The following is a 20,682-nucleotide window of genomic DNA, read 5'->3' as shown; positions in this document are numbered from 1 at the left end:
GTACTTAAGAGGTGTCTGGAACTGAATCTGATAACAAGCAAGTTGAGGAACTCATGCAACTTCACAATTGTGGGAATGTTTAGGGATGCAGGAGAGGATATATTGTTTGATTATATCCTTTCCAACTTGTGTTAACAAGTTCTACAATTTAGCAGAGGAACATTCCCTTTTTTAAAAACTTGCACAGCGGATGCATTTGCTCAGGCTTGCTAAAGCCTCTAAAATAAGTTTCGTTGGTAATTTCCCCTTTAGTCCCTCATAAAAAGATAGACATGACACAATCTTCTATAAAAGTATAAAAAGAGTTTACTCATACATTCTGTTCACAAATGGATCCCAGAAGGCAGACTTAAGTTACAAAAGTAATATACACCTGGAAACTATCCCATAAGGAGACAGCTTCTTTGTCCTCTCTTGGCTACAAGCCAAGAGAGCATCTTAGGCTAAGCAGATGTTGCTTCTTCGACAAATGTGGTCAGAGAGAGAGAGATGGCTGACCAGTCCTGCTCTTTTGTTACCTGGGCAGGTGAGGTCATGCCCACCTCTAGTCACATGCAGAGGAAGTCTGTCCCAGCCTAGGAGAAGCAGAAAGTTCTGGCTGGCTGGTCCAGACACCCCCTTTTATGTCCACTCTAGGATGTTGTACTTGACTGCTCTTGTGTTTCACATCCCACAACAATACCCCCTCCCTCCCTGTGACATGTTGGTGATGTATCAATGATGTATCGATGATGCTTCTGGAAAGGTATTATGGGAAGGGATGGAAGGTTCTTACCCTGTGTGTGTGGGAACCTGCACAACAATAAAGATTGAGGTCTACTGACTGCTGATTTGCTCCATTACTTGGCTGGTACTTCCTTCTTTGCTGACCACATAGACCCACGGGGGCTTGCACCCTGATGAGCTGGACTGCAGAGCATCCTCGCACCCAGAATTTTCCTTAACACTTCACTCAATAGGTTGTCAGTCTTCCATCCACTGAGATCCACTATGTGCTGCATCCCTAATAAGCAAAGTCTTTCCCCTTGCCTAGTGGTTGCTACTAGCCAAGACAACTACTTGCTAGGAGGACAACCACTATTTTTGAAAAGCCAAGCCACCCCCTACTTTCAAAAATTTTGATAACTCTATGGTAGTTAGCTGTACAAAACAAGTTTTTGAAGAAAATGTGGGGTAGCCCCTAAATGTTGAATGGTCACTTTAAAATGTGAAGGTTCATTATTGCTTCACAAGTTGTGTATGTCTTTAAGGGCCAGGGCCAGGGCAAATAACGAGACCCAGCTTTACAGCTGTGAAACATAGCAGGTGCTGCTGAGTTGTGTTAATCAAGTTGTGTCAGCAATTGGGTATAGTATATAAGGAGCAGCACCTAGCTCTCCCATTACCCTGGGGGATGGGTTGGTGGTTGGGTCTGGTTTGTTGTTGGTGTATTTAGTGTATAAGGAGTTTTTGTTTTTGTTATTAAAACCTTGTTTAAGTTACTTTTGAGTCCCTTCTTAATGCATGATCTCCCCAGCAAGCTCTCTGCAGCACTACTAAACTGCAAATAGCCAACACTAATAAGCAAAGGATTTTACGTATACGTACTAAAAAAAGCAGACCATAAATTTTGTGATATTAACATGCAAAAATAAATATTTAGTTGCAGTGGACACAAATTAAATTAAATTAATGTATACTACAAGTGAGCAAATTATGACATGTCTAGCAGCTACTAAACCTCGTTAGTAATACTACTAACAACAACAACAGCAGCGACACACCCCACCTGTCTGGCTGGGTTTTCCCAACCACTCTGGGCAAGATGTTGATATAACAAGATGTTGAAAACATTTGTTCACAAATATATGTGGAAAACAAAGGAACTACATGTTTCAAAGCTTTTTCACCTAACTTATAATCAGCAAAAACCTTCAACCAGAATTGGTACAGTCTACATTATTTGAAAAATGATTTCAATGAACCATCACAAGTCACATTAACAAGCGCATCTTGCTCTTCTGCAGATAGTTGTTAGTTGTACATCACCACATTCAAAAGGATTCCTTATACATGAGTTTTCAGGATTTGTTGCAGGGATGTAATCTCTGAAGCTAGTCGCTAAATCACACAGGTGCTCAGTGATGTAATGTTTTACTTCTGGTATCAAAGCTTTGTCAATGGCCTCCAGAAATGTCTCCAGTGTTGAGATGTTAGTGAGGCTACCACCTTCTACTCAGCTTGCCAGAAGCATGATTTTTAAATCACTGCCTGAGTCTTATCTTCAATGTAAAATCACTACCTTGAAGGCTTGTATTGAGAGTGTTCAAGTACATGAAAATGTCTGCTAAGTAGGCTACCATAGGCTTGGGAGGCAACTGGGGAAGGGCTGAGGCTGAGGGTGCTATGCACACTGGCTGGCAGGCTCTGTCACATGTGGCTGTTGTAAACATGCCCATATGGTCCTCAGCAGCTCCCCTCCTTCAGGCTCTGACCCACCCCACCCAGGTAGGCTGTCTGACTGTATCCTTCCAAATGATTTGTGGTTCAAAAGATGAAATTTCCCTTCCCCAAGCACTTTAGTCCCTCTGTAATAATAATAATAATAATTAATAATAATAATAATAATAATATAAAAATAAATTATTTATACTCTGCCCTCCCTGGCCAGAGCCGGGCTCAGGGCGGCTAACACCAATAAAATCACAGTAAAAACATAATGGGGGGGGGCAATTTAAAATACAGGTTAAAATGCAATTTTAAATGCAGCCTCATTTTAAAAGTAGCCGATAGATCAAGACCATAAGGGGAGGGAAACATAAGGGTCAGACTGAGTCCAAACCAAAGGCCAGGCGGAACAGCTCTGTCTTGCAGGCCCTGCGGAAAGATGTCAAGTCCCGCAGGGCCCTAGTCTCTTGTGACAGAGCGTTCCACCAAGTTGGGGCCATTATTTTTTTATTTATTACATTTATATATCACTTTTATCTTCCAGGGATCTCAAGGTTGTATACATAGAATCATAGCATTCGAGCGGACCCCCAAGGGTCATCTACTCCAACCCTCTGCAATGCAGGAATCTCAACTAAAGCATCCATGGCAGCTAGCCATCCAACATCTGCTTAAAGGTTCTCCTCCTCAATGGGAATAGCAATGATTTACCGTATTTTTCGCTTCATAGGACGCACGTGACCAAAAGACACACCAAGTTATTAGAGCAGGAAAACAAGGGGGGCGGGATTCTGACTCAAATGTTGTACTAAACTATTTAAAACAGCAAAGTGGGTGGCTCCTGTCCACTTTGCTGCTTTAAAGCGAGCCACGGTATATACCGTATTTTTCGCCCTATTGGACGCACCGGCCCATAGGACGCACCTAGTTTTCAGGGGGGGAAATCAAGGAAAAAAATATGATTTCCCCCCCGCAGCTCTGGGAGCAGCGGACAGGCTGCACGCAGCCTGTGCGCTACTCCAAGACCTTCTCCCTGCTTTTGCGGGAGGTGGAGGAATTCCCCCACCTCCCCCAAAAGCCCACAGGAGCCCTGCGCGACTCCTAAGGGCTTTTGGACCAGGAGGGAAAAGGGACTGAAATGGCCAGTCAGTCCCTTCTCCCTCCTCGGGAAAAGCCCCCAAGAGCGGTGCGCTCTTCAAAGGGTTCGTGGCTCCTGCTGGCTTTTCTACGAGGTGGGGGAATTCCCCCACCCCCTAGAAAAGCCAGCAGAAGCCGCGGAGCCCCTTTAAAGAGCGTGCGGCTTTTGCCTCCTTTTGCGGGAGGTGGGGGAATTCCCCCACCTCCTAGAAAAGGCAGCAGAAGCCAGGGAGCCCCTTTAAAGAGCCCGCGGCTTTTGCTGCTTTTGCGGGAGGTGGGGGAATTCCCCAATCTCCCGCAAAAGCCCACAGGAGGGAGAAGGGACGGACTCCAGTCAGTCCCTTCTCCCTCCTTGGGGAAAAGCCCCCAAGAGGGGCGCGCTCTTCAAAGGGTGCGCGGCTCTTGCGGGCTTTTCTGCGAGTGGGGGAATTCCCCCACCTCCTAGAAAAGCCAGCAGAAGCCACGGAGCCCCTTTAAAGAGCGCGCAGCTTTTGCCTGCTTTTGTGGGAGGTGGGGGAATTCCCCCATCTCCCGCAAAAGCCCACAGGAGGGTTGGAGAGTAGGGGGAAGGCGTCGCGCGCCTTCCCGCTGTCCCCCATCCTCTGGGGCTGACGATGGGGGAGGCGCTCCTTTCCCCCCGCCAGCCTCAAAGCCGGGTTGGAGGGTAGCAGGAAGGCGTCGCGCGCCTTCCCACTGCCCCCCATCCTCTGGGGCTGACGATGGGGGAAGCGCTCCTTTTCCCCCCGCCAGCCTCCAAGCCGGGTTGGAGGGTAGCAGGAAGGCGTCGCGCGCCTTCCCGCTGCCCCCCATCCTCTGGGGCTGACGATGGGGGAAGCGCTCCTTTCCCCCCCGCCAGCCTCCAAGCCGGGTTGGAGGGTAGCAGGAAGGCGTCGCGCGCCTTCCTGCTGCCCCCCATCCTCTGGGGCTGACGATGGGGGAAGCGCTCCTTTCCCCCCCGCCAGCCTCCAAGCCGGGTTGGAGGGTAGCAGGAAGGCGTCGCGCGCCTTCCCGCTGCCCCCCATCCTCTGGGGCTAGCCATGGGGGAAGCGTTGCTTTCCCCACCGCCAGCCTCAAAGCCGGGTCGGAGAGTAGCAGGAAGGCGTCGCGCGCCTTCCTGCTGCCCCCCATCCTCTGGGGCTGACGATGGGGGAAGCGCTCCTTTCCCCCCGCCAGCCTCCAAGCCGGGTTGGAGGGTAGCAGGAAGGCGTCGCGCGCCTTCCCGCTGCCCCCCATCCTCTGGGGCTAGCCATGGGGGAAGCGTTGCTTTCCCCACCGCCAGCCTCAAAGCCGGGTCGGAGAGTAGCAGGAAGGCATCGCGCGCCTTCCCGCTGCCCCCCATCCTCTGGGGCTGACGATGGGGGAAGCGCTGCTTTCCCCCACCGCCAGCCTCAAAGAGCAGACTCTCCTGGCTCCAGCGGAAGCAACGCAAAGCCTCCAGAGCACAGGCTTTGGAGGCTTCGCGTTGCTATCGTTGAAGCCAAGGAGCCTGCATTCGCCCCATAAGACGCACACACATTTCCCCTTCATTTTTGGAGGGGGAAAAGTGCGTCTTATAGGGCGAAAAATACGGTAATGAAGAGAATGGGAAAAGGACAGACATTCCATTATAATGTAGCTGTTTTCATTATCACTGGGAAGTCAGTTTTGGCAGCTGTCACAAGAACTATAATTTGAGCATTTTACTGTTATTAATCAAGAATATTAATAGGGAGAGAAACCAGGGCTGTGCAAATGAGAAGTGCTTGGAGTATGGAGGAACAGCAAAGAGATCAAATGATTGCGCTCCAGTTCCTAAATCTGTGAAGTTTTCTCAAAACAGGCATGGTTGTTTTGAAAGGAAGATTCAAAATGGAGTGACTGAGCAAAGAACAGAGGAGGAAAAGAGGGCAGATAAATAGCTTCCATTCAATAACAAGAGAACACAATGTTTTTGGTTTGGTATAGGTGGACTGAACTTGTAAGAATTTGTATAATGAATTATAGATTTGGATTGGAATATCAGTGCCTCTTTTCAGCAATAAAGATTAGCTGCTAGGAACATGGTCCACACACAAACACACAGGATGTGTGGTTATAGTTGTGCAGTTTAAACTGTTCCTGAGCCAGATGACTGCTCCATTTTAGCTGAGCTCACTGTTACTGGTTTGTGGAGATGCTTTGCATGTATTTATGTCTATTTCCGCAAAACTGCTACTTGAATAAATCCCCAAACTTAATATTTTTAAACTTCAAATGGAGATCAGAATCCAGTTAGGCAAGCAAGCCTTTGCGGTTGAATTAGGAGAGACAGCAATTTGCTGCTCCCCACCCCCACCCCACCCCCACCCAGCGCGGGGCAAAGGTGCACAGCCTTCCCGCTGCTTGCAAACCTTGTCGGGGCTTCAGGGGAAAGCAGAGGCTGCCGGCAGAGCACCGTGGCTCCTCCCCCCCCCCCCCCCCGAGAGCACCCCAGGAGCGCACAGCCTTCCCGCTGCTTGCAAACGTTGCTGGGCCTTCAGGGGAAAGCAGAGGCTGCCGGTAGAGCACCATGGCTCCTCCCCCCACCCCCAAAGAGCACCCCAGGAGCGCAGGGCAACAGCGATTTGGCTCCAGGGACCACACATTCGCTCCATAAGATGCACAGACATTTTCCCTTACACAACCACCATGATAGCTATCTGTAATAAACAAACACAGGTGGAGAAACTGCTGTATGTTTTCACATGATCGAAACAATTCCCTGCAATGTTTTCTCATCAATGATATGTACAATACATTTCAAAAGAAACATGACTATCTTCTATTATTCAATAGAGTGAGAAGACTACACATCTTAATATCTTTCATCCCTCTGATGTCTTGGTTGGGTGGCTCTGCATACCTCCTTTCAAGATTTTTGCTTTAAAAAAAGAACACCCCTCTTTCCACATTGTAACATCCCCTACAATGGCCAGTCTTTTAGAGACCCAGAAAATGTAGAATCATAGAACTGTACAATTGGAAGGGGCTCTAGCGGTCATCTAGTTCAGCCCCCTGAAATGCACAAAGAACTGCAGTTGTGCAGCAATCAGGGAAACCAGAAACCAAATCCTCACTCAACCATAGAGCTTCCAAAGAGATCTTGGGCCACTCACTCACTCACTCTCAGACGAACCTAGTTCACAGGGTTGTTGGGAGGATAACAGGACAGGGGGAAACTACAGAGGCCACCCTGAGCTCTTTGGAGTTCAAGCAAGATATAGAACATCAATTTTGTGAATGAGATGGTGGTTCCAGTATAGATGTTTAATGGATGTGAACACAGGAGCATAGGAAGTTGCAATGCTCCAGTGTTTGTCACAAACTTTTAAATAGCACAAAAAAGACCAATATGGTGCCATGAATCAAACCTACCTGGGACCTTCTGCATGCAAGGCAGAATTCTGCCATAAAGCTCTCCTCTCTCTTCAAATACATGGAGCATGTGCAGTTTTGCATTTTGGTTGGAAGAGACCCTAAGGGTCATCTAGTCCAACCCCCTGCTATGCAGGCCTCAATGTATTTAATATGTATTTCTTAAATATGTATGTTTTAACAGCTGATTATTAATATTTTGATACTTTTAGTTCTATGTGATTTTACCTTCTGGCTTCTTAATGATAATTTAAATGTATATTTTCTATTTTATGCAAATAGGGGTTATTTACAATATAAATACAGTACAACTAAATAAATAAAAAATAAATGTAAATAGTATGGCAGTTCTGCCAAACTCATTAGCTTTAAAAAAATTGTAATCTACAGTTAATACTTAAATAAAGTGCTGATCTGTACAAAGAAAGATAACCACCTCCTGCGCTACCCCAAGTCTAACATATGATGCAATGGGGTAACTCACTCTCTCTCTCTTTCATGAGTTAGCATGCCTAGATAAGGAAAGAGATACATATGGGTTGTTGCACAATCCCCAGAACCACCTTAAGCCATCCAAGCCTTGCTCTGGGCCCCTTCTGTGCAAACACCTTTGCCACCTTCCCAAAGCCTGCCTGGTTTTGAGGAAGCAAGCCGGTGCTACAGCTCCTGGATGCTAAGGGAGCCCTGGCACTGCTTTCCGAAGGAGGGGTGGCATTAGGAGCCTGTCTGGTTTTGAGAAGGCAAAGGCGGGAAGGCCCATTCCTAGGGAAATGGTATTAGAATGGTCACCTCAGTCTTGCTATTTTACTGCCACTGAATTAATCCTAAAACAGTAAACTTCACCAGCATTTCTCCTTTTTTTTTACCTCGCCTAGCCAGGTTTGGCTTTTTTACCGAAATGCTAAGGACCATTATAGGGTTAGGGTAAAGTGAGGTGAAATTTTTAAAGGGGGGGACCTTTCCTTAAAGGGGGAGAGAGTAAACTAACCAATTTGCTCCTTTTCTCTGACTGTAAAGATATGACCCAAAGGCAGGAAGTGGCAGCTGCTTGATTGCTCCAGCCACAAACAGGACAGGACAAACTGAAAAAAAAGAAAAGGAGAGGGGAAAGGAGAGGAGGAGCTGCAGCTGCAGCTGCAATTGTATTTGTGAAGAGCTGGAGGGAGAACAAGCCTCCAGAATAATAGCTTCTGCTGCCTGCCCTGCCCACCAAGAAGCAGAAAGGGGCTCCAGTGCCGTGCTTTGTTTGAGGTGTGTGGTTTGCAGCAGGTGGAGTTGCCACCACCACGGACAGCCATTTTGTGGTGGAGACCTGCCTGCGTCTCCCTTCCCCTCGCTCCAAACTGAGCTGCCTGATGCAGCGTGAGGTCATGTACATTATGTTGTGCCCTCTCAATAATTTATGCAAGGTGGGTTTCTGGCTACGTCACGAGTCAATGATGGTTGTTCCTCACTGCCCAAGGTTCAGGCAGGGGAAAGCTAGGATTTAGGAGGCAAAAATCCTGGCAATGTTCCCCAGTGGGTTCTGAGGAGCTCACTGCATTCCGCTGTGCCACTCAAGTCCGTGTCTGCCAACTTGAAAGACAGAGTGGGTGCGACCTGGGAGCGTGTCCTTGCCATGGACTAGTCTCCGTCTCCAGCATGATTTGTGGTTAGTTCCTCCATAATTTGGACAATTGGCATTAATCAAGAGGTGCTCCTGGACCGACATATGCTAATGGACTGCAATAAATGGGCTGCAATCAATCAGCTGCCGAAAGGACTGGGCTTGTCTCTTTGAGGGTATCTGAATGTTTTCTTTGAAGCTTGAGAATCCTTACAACAGGCTTCCAGTTCTAGTCTGCCTTAATGGATGCAGTTCCCATGACAGCAGGAGATCGTTAGTAAAGGATAAACAAGGATGATTGAGGGTAATTATCCTTACAAGTTTCCCCCAAGGAGGGGGGGGGGTAGGCTGAAGCAGTTCATCTACTGTAGGTACCTGGCTCTCACTCTGGCATGGAATGCGGGAGGCTGGGAGGCACTGAATGCAAAAGCACTTTGCCTGCTGATAACCCTCCTACACCACCATTAAGAAGCAGAGGTTCTCCTGTTAATTAGAGTTTAATTTGGACTAATTTACAGGCATGCGCTAGAAGAGATGAGATCATAAACTGTGGAACTTAATCAACTGCAAGGCTGTTAAGGTCTGAACTTGAAAGACTTCATTCGGTGTTAAATATGGGGGGGGGAGCCTACAGCTTTTTGATATATATATATTTCTCTAGAGTTATAATTTGGTAACTCTCCTTGAAATGTTAGTTTAAATTATGTATATATGTATAGGTGAAGCTGGATAGTAGCTATGGAAAATAACACCAAATGGAACTGTGTGTGTAAAAATTGTGTGGGGAGGAAAGCTCTATTTTGCAAGAGGGAAACTTAGAGCTGACTCTTCTCTATTCTCTATCATTAGTGGACTGAATTGAATAATGCTAAAATGACTTGGAATTTAACTTAATTGGAAATATATCGGCTGAACAGGGGGATGAAAGGAATCTGCATGCTTGCCAAGGAAGGTTTATTACTGAGCTATTTGAAGTGTGTTTAATCACTCTCCTTCCCAAGCTGAGAAAAAACAATGGTGAAAACAGGATATCTATTGGAACAGTGTGACTTTTGCAACTGCTGTTGAAGTTGTAAAACAATGAATGGGACGGAGCAATGAAGAACTTCTGAAACAATAATGGGATATTTGCTCCACCCAAGTCATGATGGAGAGCAGCAACGGCTGGGAATAGACAGACATAACATTTTACAAGGACAGGAAGGAACACCACAGACAGAATAATTGTCACACACAGGAAGAATAAGGAATGCTTCACCTTTGGGTTTATAAATCATTTAATGTGTCAAGATAAATGGTGGTCATTAATATTGCAGTTGTATAAGGGATAACTATTTTGACTGGAATGTACTTGAGATGAATAAAATTTTGAAACGCAGAAACAAAGTAACGCATCAAAGCATCAATTCTAGCATACAGGAGGCCACCTAAATTATATAATTTGGCATTTGAATGATTGGGATTAGTAATTTTATTATAATTTGACATTGTTAATGAGGCTACCATTGGATTATTGTAATTGAAAACTAATAAAAATTATTGTCAAAAAAAGAAAGGAAATAAAAGAGTTGGTAAATGATTGGTTACATTACTGTCAAATAAATGAAGTATTTAAATAAGATAAAAAGAAAAATGGATTTGAATTTATAAGATCCAGGTTTGAAATAAATCTATTAAGCAACAAGGTTAAAATACTGTCAAAAATGTATAAGTTACTTTTGGAATGGCATACGAAAATTGAAGAAGTAAAATCTATAAATATACAGTTAGAAGATTGGGTTAGATTGTGGAAAGATGGAATAAACTTTACCATATGCAGTTCGCTTAAAGAAAATACAGTGGTACCTCAGGTTACATACGCTTCAGGTAACAGACTCCGCTAACCCAGAAATAGTGCTTCAGGTTAAGAACTTTGCTTCAGGGTGAGAACAGAAATCGTACTCCAGCAGCGGCAGCAGGAGGCCCCATTAGCAAAAGTGGTGCTTCAGGTTAAGAACAATTTCAGGTTAAGTACGGACCTCCGGAACGAATTAAGTACTTAACCTGAGGTATCACTGTATAATGAAAATGATTTATAGATGGTATTTAACACCAGTGAAATTAGCAAAAATGTATTGAACAAATAATACATTTTGAAAATGTAAAGAAAAAGAAGGTACCACTTACCATACAGTATGTGGTGAGTTTGTAAGGAAGTGAAGGTCTTCAGGGAAATGATATATAATGAACTTTTTAAAATGTTGAAATATATGTTTACAAAAAAACAGAAGCCTTCCTGCTAGGTATAGTAGGTAGAGAAATACATAAACAGGATAAAACTTTGTTTCTATATCCAACAACTGCAGCGAGAATGTTACTAGTCCAAAGATGGAAACAAGAAGATTTAACAACAAAAGAAGAGTGGCAGATGAAATTATTGGATTATGCCGAATTGGGAAAACTGACGGAAAAAATCCAGAACCAGCAGGATCAGACTTTTCTGAAAGACTGGAACAATTTTTTGTTATACTTGAAAGACAATTGTAAACAATTAACATCGCTAGTAGGGTTACACGAAGTTTTGTAAGGTTAAAACTATCAGTCACTATTCATTATAGTTAATTTAGTATTTACACAAGATTGTGATTTAATAGTAATAAGAAATATAGGAAAATGCAGTATCCAGAGAATAGGTTTGAAAGCTATCAATCGGGAAGGGGGGGAGTCACAGGCTTGGGGAGCCAAATGTTTTATTTACTTTTGTATACTATGATATGTATGGAAATATATGTAAAAACCAATAAAAAATATTATATAAAAAAGAGAAAATCCTTACAACAACCGGAAAAGGAAGGGGGAGGACATGGTGCTTTGTGCTTTCATATGGTTTTCAAATGGTCTCCTTTCTTCTTGTCCTCCCCTGCAAAATGTAAGAGACGTGTGTGGCCGCTACTATGTTATTCTGTTTGTTACTTCAGAAGAGGGAGGAGGGTTTTTATTTATGCAAGGAATTTAACAAAGTTTTACTATGCCCTCCCTCCTTGACCAAGGCTGAATGGACTTTATTTAAAATTATTCCTGGACTGGACTAGGAGTGCTGTTGGTGCAATGAAAAAAGAATTAACTGCTGCCGCACAGATCTGGCAAAGAGGCTGAATTTGAGAAAATATATTGTTTTTAACTGTGTGCTGAGGAAGAACTCCAAAGCAGAATTTTAATGGTGGAGTTTGGATATGCATTCTGTGAGTTGTTTATGGCCGCAGCTCGTACGCTAGTTGGTAAACAGCGGGAGGAATGGAATGTGACCTTGTACCATCCAAATAAACACTTCAAAAAACTGAACAATGGAAGATAGTAATGAACTCTCCCAGCACACCAGGTCCAGAACAACAATGTATATGAAGGACTACAAATGTGAAATGGATTACTTATTTATAAGATGTAACAGAGGTGCTGTTTGTAAGATGGAAAAAGAGGCCAGCTGGAAGAATGGTTTAACAGCAAGTGAAGGATGTCAACTGGGCTCTAAATAAGAAATGATGTGGCAGTACGAAGAAATGATGATGATCATATGTTCAGAAGAGTAGCGAGATTTTACAGCATGGTCATTTAAAGAAAGGCTTGTTCCCCACAGCAGTGCAGCCCTAGAGTCCAAAGCATCTCTCCAAGCCAGCTCTGTAGTCAGCCTGTCCAAAGATGGATCCCAGACCTTCCTCCTCCCAGCAACCCTTGTTTTCCCAATAGATTCCAATCTATTTGGAATTAAAAGGTAAAGATCAATCCTCTTTTAGATGCAGGATGAATGATACATTGTTTGAGAACCCAAAAATAGTAGAGAAAGCGAAAGAGACAGTAAAGGAATATTTTGACTGGAACTTACATAAAGAAACTAGTTTGGATACTGTGTGGGACGCGAGTAAAGCGGTCATGAGAGGCTTCCTAATTCAGCAAAACAGCCATAAAAAAAAGAAAGAGAAAGGCAAACCTCTGTTTTCCTGTCACCTCACACCCAGTTACCCGGCAACCTTCCAAACCCATTCTCTGTTCACACCTCAGGGCAAGGAGGAAGGATAGTTCTTTTACATTGCTAATGTCCCTCAATGACCCTTTATTGTTCATTCATGGCCCTAGCTTAGTCAGGTCTTTTTGCATAAGCTAGCCCAGGAATTCCTCTGCAGCTTATATTTCTCCCTTCACATCCCAAATAATCAAAATTCTAGCATTTATTAATTTCTAAGGTTTAGGGGGTCCCCCTAGTCTATAACAATGCTTATGATGGCCGCTATTGCTAAGGCTGAGCCCCAATTAATTTTTTTGGTTTCCAATTAACAATTGCTATTTAAAATGTGATATTAAAAATGTGTCACTGATGTGAATTGTGTATTAGTTAACCTTAAAAAAGGTTACTGTAATTGGTAAAATGTGTGACTGAATTGTAAATTGTGACAATATACACTTCTTTTGGCTTTGTAATCTTGCAAACCCCTTCATGGATCACTGCCTTGCCGTGGCGAAGGGGCTTGAATAACTCAGAGAAGCTATGAGCTATGCTGTGTAGGGCCACCCAAGATGGACAGGTCATAGTGGAGAGTATTGACCAAACGTGATCCACCTGGAGCAGGAACCGGCAAGCCATTCCAGTATCCCTCCCAAGAAAACTCCACAGACAAAGACAACAGGCATATAAAACTTATGACGTTGGAAGATGAGCCCCTCAGGTCGGAAGGTGTCCAACATGCTACTGAGGAAGAGCGGAGGACAAGTACAAAAGGTACTTCGGCCAAAGCCGAAAGGTCGCTCAGTTGCGGGTATGCCTGGAAGTGAAAGGAAAGTCCAATGCTGTAAAGAAAAATATTGCATAGGAACCTGGAATGTAAGAACCATGAACCTTGGTAAGTTGGATGTGGTCAAAAATGAGATGGCAAGATTAAATATTGACATCCTGGGCATCAGTGAACTAAAATGGATGGGAATGGGCGAATTCAGTTCAGATGACCATCATATCTACTATAGTGGGCAAGAATCCCGTAAAAGAAATGGAGTGGCCCTCATAGTCAACAAAAGAGTGGCGAAAGGTGTACTGGGATGCAATCTCAAAAATGATAGAATGATCTTGATACGAATCCAAGGCAGACCTTTTAACATCACAGTAATCCACGTTTATGCAACAACTACTGGTGCTGAAGAAACTGAAATTGACCAATTCTATGAAGACTTACAACACCTTCTAGAAATGACACCAAAGAAGGATGTTCTTCTCATTATAGGGGATTGGAATGCTAAAGTAGGGAATCAAGAGATAAAAGGAACAACTGGCAAGTTTGGCCTTGGTGTTCAAAATGAAGCAGGGCAAAGGCTAATAGAGTTCTGCCAAGAGAACAAGCTGGTCATCACAAACACACTTTTCCAACAACACAAAAGATGACTCTACACATGGACATCACCAGATGGGCAGCTTCGAAATCAGAGTGATTATATTCTCTGCAGCCAAAGATGGAGAAGCTCTATACAGTCAGCAAAAAGAAGACCCGGAGCTGACTGTGGCTCAGATCATCAGCTTCTTATAGCAAAATTCAAGCTTAAACTGAAGAAAGTAGGAAAAACTACTGGGCCGGTAAGATACAATCTAAATCAAATCCCTTATGAATACACAGTGGAAGTGAGGAACAGGTTTAAGGATTTAGATTTGGTGGACAGAGTGCCTGAAGAACTATGGATGGAGGCTCGTAACATTATACAGGAGGCAGCAACAAAAACCATCCCAATGAAAAGGAAATGCAAGAAAGCAAAGTGGCTGTCCAACGAGGCCTTACAATAGCGGGGGAGAGAAGGCAAGCAAAATGCGAGGGAGATAGTGAAAGATACAGGAAACTGAATGCAGATTTCAAAAAATAGCAAGGAGAGACAAGAGGGCCTTCTTAAATGAGCAATGCAAAGAAATAGAGGAAAACAATAGAATTGGGAAAACCAGAGATCTGTTCAAGAAAATTGGAGATATGAAAGGAACATTTCCTACAAAGATTACCATAATAAAGAACAAAAGTGGTAAGGACCTAACAGAAGCAGAAGACATCAAGAAGAGGTGGCAAGAATACACAGAGGAATTATACCAGAAACATACAGATGTCTCATACACCCCAGGTAGTGTGGTTGCTGACCTTGAGCCAGACATCCTGGAGAGTGAAGTCAAATGGGCCTTAGAAAGCACTACTAATAACAAGGCCAGTGGAAGTGATGATATTCCAGCTGAACTATTAAAAATTTTAAACGATGATGCTGTTAAGGTGCTACACTCAATATGCCAGCAAATTTGGAAAACTCAGCAGTGGCCAGAGGATTGGAGAAGATCAGTCTACATCCCAATCCCAAAGAAGGGCAGTGCCAAAGAATGCTCCAACTACCGCACAATTGCACCCATTTCACATGCTAGCAAGGTTATGCTTAAAATTCTACAAGGACGGCTTAAGCAGTATGTGGACTGAGAACTCCCAGAAGTGCAAGCTGGATTTCGAAGGGGCAGAGGAACCAGAGACCAAATTGCAAACATGCGCTGGATTATGGAGAAAGCTAGAGAGTTCCAGAAAGACATCTACTTCTGCTTCATTGACTATGCAAAAGCCTTTGACTCTGTTTACCACAGCAAACTATGGCAAGTTCTTAAAGAAATGGGAGTGCCTGATCACCTCATCTGTCTCCTGAGAAATTTCTATTTGGGACAAGAAGCTACAGTTAGAACTGGATATGGAACAATGGATTGGTTCAAAATTGGGAAAGGAGTACGATTGCCGGAAGAAATATCAACAACCTCAGATATGCAGATGACACAACTTTGATGGCAGAAAGTGAGGAGGAATTAAAGAACCTTTTAATGAGGGTGAAAGAGGAGAGCACAAAATATGGTCTGAAACTCAACATCAAAAAAACAAAGATCATGGCCACTGGGCCCATCACCTCCTGGCAAATAGAAGGGGAAGAAATGGAGGCAGTGAGAGATTTTACTTTCTTGGGCTCCGTGATCACTGCAGATGGTGACAGCAGTCACAAATTAAAAGACGCCTGCTTCTTGGGAGAAAAGCAATGACAAACCTAGACAGCATCTTAAAAAGCAGAGACATCACCTTGCCAACAAAGGTCCGTATAGTTAAAGCTATGGTTTTCCCAGTAGTGATGTATGGAAGTGAGAGCTGGACCATAAAGAAGGCTGATCGCTGAAGAATTGATGCTTTTGAATTATGGTGCTGGAGGAGAGTCCCATGGACTGCAAGAAGCTCAAACCTATCCATTCTGAAGGAAATCAGCCCTGAGTGCTCAACTGGAAGGACAGATTGTGAGGCTGAGGCTCCAATACTTTGGCCACCTCATGGGAAGAGAAGACTCCCTGGAAAAGACCCTGATGTTGGGAAAGATGGAGGGCACAAGGAGAAGGGGACGACAGAGGACGAGATGGTTGGACAGTGTTCTTGAAGCTACAAACATGAGTTTGACCAAACTGCGGGAGGCAGTGGAAGACAGGGGTGCCTGGCGTGCTCTGGTCCATAGGGTCACGAAGAGTCGGACACGACTCATCAACAACTAAACAACAACAAATCTTGCAAAAAATAAAATAAAAACAGAGACTAGACATTCCGTTGTTGTACCAATAACTCAGGATTAAGGAGTCATTTGGCAAGTAGCTTAAATATCTGGGTTTCTGAGAAGGGAACCAGGCAAGGGTGCCCACTCTCCCCACTGCTTTTTATTTCTGCCCTAGAGGTGCTGCTGAATATGATAAGGAAAGATGAGGAAGTTAAAGGTATAGTAGTTGGAACTAAACAATGTAAGTTAAAAGCCTTTGCTGATGATTTGGTATTGACTTTACAGGACCCCGAAATCAGTGCAATTAAAGCGCTGAAAATGATTCAAGAGTTCGGACAAGTTGCAGGTTTCAAATTGAATAAGAATAAAACCAAAGTTTTAGAAAAAAAATTAACAATACATGAAAAACTTAATTTAGAGGAAGCCACAGTTTGTGAAAAAGGTGAAATATCTGGGTGTAAGTATGACTGCAAAAAAACTGAATTTGTACAAAGACAACTACGAAAAGTTATGGAAAGATATCAAAAGAGATTTGGATATATGGACAAGGTTGAAATTATCTTTGTTGGGCTGAATTTCTGCGATAAAGATGAATGCATTGCCTAAGTTGTTATTTTTGTTCTAAGTACTTCCTATCATTTATAAGTTGAATTGTTTTAAGGAATGGCAAAAGGTATTATCTAAATTTATCTGGCAGGGGGAAAAACCCAGAATCAAGTTTAAATTATTAACAGATGTGAAAGAGAGAGGGGATTTCTCCCTGCCAGATTTAAGCATTTATTTTGAAGCTGCAGCCTTTTGCTGGCTGAAAGAATGGTTTTTACTGGAAGATACAGACGTTTTGGACTTGGCAGGTTTTGATAATGTATTTGGTTGGCATGCATATATATGGTATGAGAAGATAAAAGCTCACAAAGGATTTAAAAATCATATAGTTAGAAAATCTTTGTACAATGTTTGGATAAAATATAGGGATTTGCTAAAAAGGAAAACACCCAGGTGGATATCACCATTGAAAGCTAAGACCCATAAAAGGTTGAATATGAAAGATATGTGGTTGAAGTATAATGATATTCTGATGGAAGTAGGGGACCAATTTAGATTAAAATCCTATGAAAGATTGAAAAGATAAATTAGATGATTGGTTCCAGTACATCCAGATAAGTGAAGTCTTTAAAATGGATAAGTAAATTGGTTTTCAAGCAGAGAAATCCAAACTGGAAATGGAATTATTAGATATAAAAACAAAAAACCTATCTAAGATGTACAATTTATTGCTGAAATGGCATACGAAAGATGAACAAGTGAATTCTGTAATGATTGAATGGGCCAGGGATGTCGGGCACAATATCATGATGGTGGATTGGAAGAAATTGTGGAAAAGAGGAATTAAATTTACAGCTTGTAATGTATTAAGAGAAAATTTGATGAAAATGATGTATAGATGGCATTTAACACCAGTGAAGTTAGCAAAAATGTATCATACTCATCATAATAAATGCTGGAAATGTAAAGAAAAAGAAGGAACCTTTTACCACATGTGGTGGACGTGCCCCAAGGTAAAAGACTTCTGGGAAAGGATTTATAATGAACTGAAGAAAGTGTTGAAAAACACATTTACTAAAAAAACCAGAAGACTTTTTACTTGGTATAGTGGGGGGTGAAATCCCAAAAAAGGATGTTACTTTTTTTCTGTATGCCACAACAGCTGCGAGAATATTGCTAGCGAAGAATTGGAAGAAACAAGACTTACCAACTATAGAAGAATGGCAGATGAAGATGATGGACTATATGGAACTTGCCAAACTGACTGGGAGACTCCGAGACCAGAGAGAGGAGACAGTGGAAGAAGATTGGAAGAAGTTTAAGGAATATTTGAAAAAACATGTTAATATTTAAATCTTAGAATAGCTTTGGAAGTGGATTTAGGCTGTAGGGTTACAAGTAGAAGATAGTGTATTTTAAAATAGTATTATTTGCAAGTGTGATTAAAAAAATGGCTAGAAATTATGATGTTTAGAAAAAATAAGGATAAGACAAGAATCTGTATTGTTTGTATTGTTTGTTTTCCTGTTTGTTTTGTTTATTTGTGTTATAAAATGAATTTTTAAAAATTGGAAATAAATAAATAAATATCTGAGTTTCTAACACTGTTTGAATCTTCCAACAAAGACAAAGGGGAGCACTTTTCAACTTGCTGTACTTATCTCAGTTTTTATCAGGTTGGTTTGAAATTTAGCAGGTTCCTAGACCTCATGAAGTAGACAAATTTCCACCAAGCTACATGATACGAGCGCAACAGGCATCATTTTTTGTAAGTAATAGAATTTTGAAACCTATAATAGGACATTTAAAAGAGGAGTGATCCAGCAGGGCTCTTCTGATTATGAGTCACACACCTCATCCAACAGGTTGCAGAATCAGGCCAATGCTCCATAGCCCTCTCTTCCATGAATTTGTCTAATCCGCTTTTAAAGCCATCCAAGTTGGTGGCCATCATTGCCTCCTGTGGGAGTAAGTTCCATAGTGTAACAATGTGCTCCAGAGGACAAGTGAACTTTGAGAGCTAGTTTCCAGCAACTAGTATGCAGAAGCATCAGTTCATCCAACTGTGGAGGCAGAGCATAGCCATCATGGCTAGTAGCCTTCCTCCATCATAGACTCCATGGCAACTCCCCATCCACCCTGCCCAACAATTCATTGACTGTTCAGGGTGGGGAGATATGAGGCTGTCCTCTGCTTTCCCTCCTTTTATAAAACCAATTTTCCTGCTGTGCTTCCACCTGCATTGCAGAGGACTGGACTAGGTGACACTTGCAACTTTACAGTTCTATGATTCTATACCTAGATTTCAGCTATGTTACAGAGAAGTTTACTCCAAATGAGTACCACGTGGTACTCTAAATGAGCAAGGTGTGCAGGCGTGAGCAAGCAAACACGAGGGAAAACAAGTCACTTGTGTAGTGTAATGGTTAAGAGTGGCAGACTAAGGAGACCTGGATTTGAATCCCCACTTGGCCATGAAGCTCACTGCTTGTAACCTTGGATGGTCAGTCATACACCCTCTCAGCCTAGCCTACCTAAGAGGACTGTTGTAAGAATTAAATGAGAAGTATGTACACCACATTGAGCTCCTTGGAAGAAAGGTGGGATATAATGATATAATGGCAATTAAATAGTAATAGTGATATTGATAATAACCATACCTTACAGTCCCTTAGGCAGGAGCACACAGAGTAGTCCTTAGCCTGCAGGTACTTCTCCAGCAGCTCTTCGAACTCATAGTATTTTTCCTGAGCGTGTTGGTCCAGCCTCTGGTAGGCCTCGAGGCAGCCGCTGCAAGCCTCCCCGCGCCGCGCTCCGCCCGCCGCCACGTCAGCCAGCAGGCTCCGGAGACTGCAGTCCAGGCTCTCCGGGTCGTCCATGCCCAGCAGCAGGTCCCAGACGGTGTAGGCCTCGCAGAACTGGAGCCGCAGGACCCGGAAGTGCCGCTCCAGAAAGGCCAGCTGCGACGGTGAGGCCTCCACACGCGCTGCCGGGAAGGCGACCCCGGGCGGTCCTTGCAGGAGGTGCCGTGGGCTGCAAGCCGAACTCAAGTCTAGACAGGGCCGAGCCGTCGGGGCCTGACCATCGTCGCTGCCCATCACCACGACTTCTGGCCAGGAGACGCTCCTATATTGGGCTCCGAGCTGGGCCCCAGCGGCGACGGCGCAGAGCCAGAGGCTGTCAGAAAGAAGGACGGTGAAGAAAAGTAACAAGGCCAGCAACAGGCGCCATTTCTGGGCCCGCTCAGAGTCGGCGCAAGGCTTGTCGGGCGGGCTGGAGGAGGCACGGGGGCGACGGCTCTGGAAGGCGGTGCCGCCGGTCATATTTTTGGAAGGGGGGGCGAGGGAGGGGCTCCTTCTCCTCCTCCTGACTCCTCTTCGCGCCCCCTCCCGGCAATGTCACCGGCCTCCTCCTCCTCCTCCGCAGCATGGTGGCTCGGCGACGACGGGCGGCGGCGGCGGCAGAAGCATCTTTGGACACAAGGAGACGCGCGGCAGCGGCGCCCCCTGTCCACCGCCGATCCCCGCCCCGATGGTGCCCCCAGCCTCTCCCTGCTGCTGCCGCCGCTGGGCTGCTGCTGCTATGGGCTCCCACCGAGCAGTGCATGATGCTGTGTTGCCACTGCCGGGAAACCCTTCACCATGGCCGGCACCGGAGCGTCGGCATCCCCTAGCCAGCCACCTGGCAGCAGTCCTCTTCTTCATCTTCGTCTGTCACCGCTCCCCATCTCCACCTCCCCATCTCCGCTAAGCCTATGCGGGGACTGTCCGGCCAACTCGCTCCCAATCGATCACTCCGCCTTCGCTGGCTTCTTTCCCGGCCGGCCGCGCAGCGGCGCGGGAGCCTGGCGCAGGGTGGGGCGCAGCTTGCTCGTTGCTCGTTCGCTCACTCTCCCCACACTCCGCCAGAGGCGGATTTAGGGGAACGCGACAGGTTTGGTGCACCGGTCAATTGTACAAATATTATGTAGAATTGGAGGTGGGGATAGCTGCCGAATTTGCGCCGCTAAAATTTGAGGTCACAAGGTCTGCCACTGTCCC

At 44.4% G+C, this 20,682-nt stretch overlaps 1 protein-coding gene across 1 annotated transcript in view; it reads right to left on the bottom strand.

Annotated features, from left to right (window-relative positions):
- LOC310668796 (NALCN channel auxiliary factor 2-like) overlaps window positions 1-20,014 on the bottom strand; it is a gene marked incomplete at its 3' end in the record, with an annotated part of 52,728 nt that extends 32,714 nt beyond the window's left edge. The window contains exon 1 of the mRNA XM_083422124.1: window positions 19,303-20,014. Coding sequence (XP_083278250.1) covers window positions 19,303-19,965 — 663 coding nt within the window. The 5' untranslated portion in view covers window positions 19,966-20,014. The remainder of the gene's footprint in view (window positions 1-19,302) is intronic.
- Window positions 20,015-20,682: the final 668 nt, after the last annotated feature.

This window comes from Podarcis tiliguerta, assembly GCF_965153285.1.
Source record: "Podarcis tiliguerta genome assembly, chromosome: W".
NCBI lineage: Eukaryota > Metazoa > Chordata > Lepidosauria > Squamata > Lacertidae > Podarcis > Podarcis tiliguerta.
This window is presented reverse-complemented; position numbering and strand designations above follow the sequence as displayed.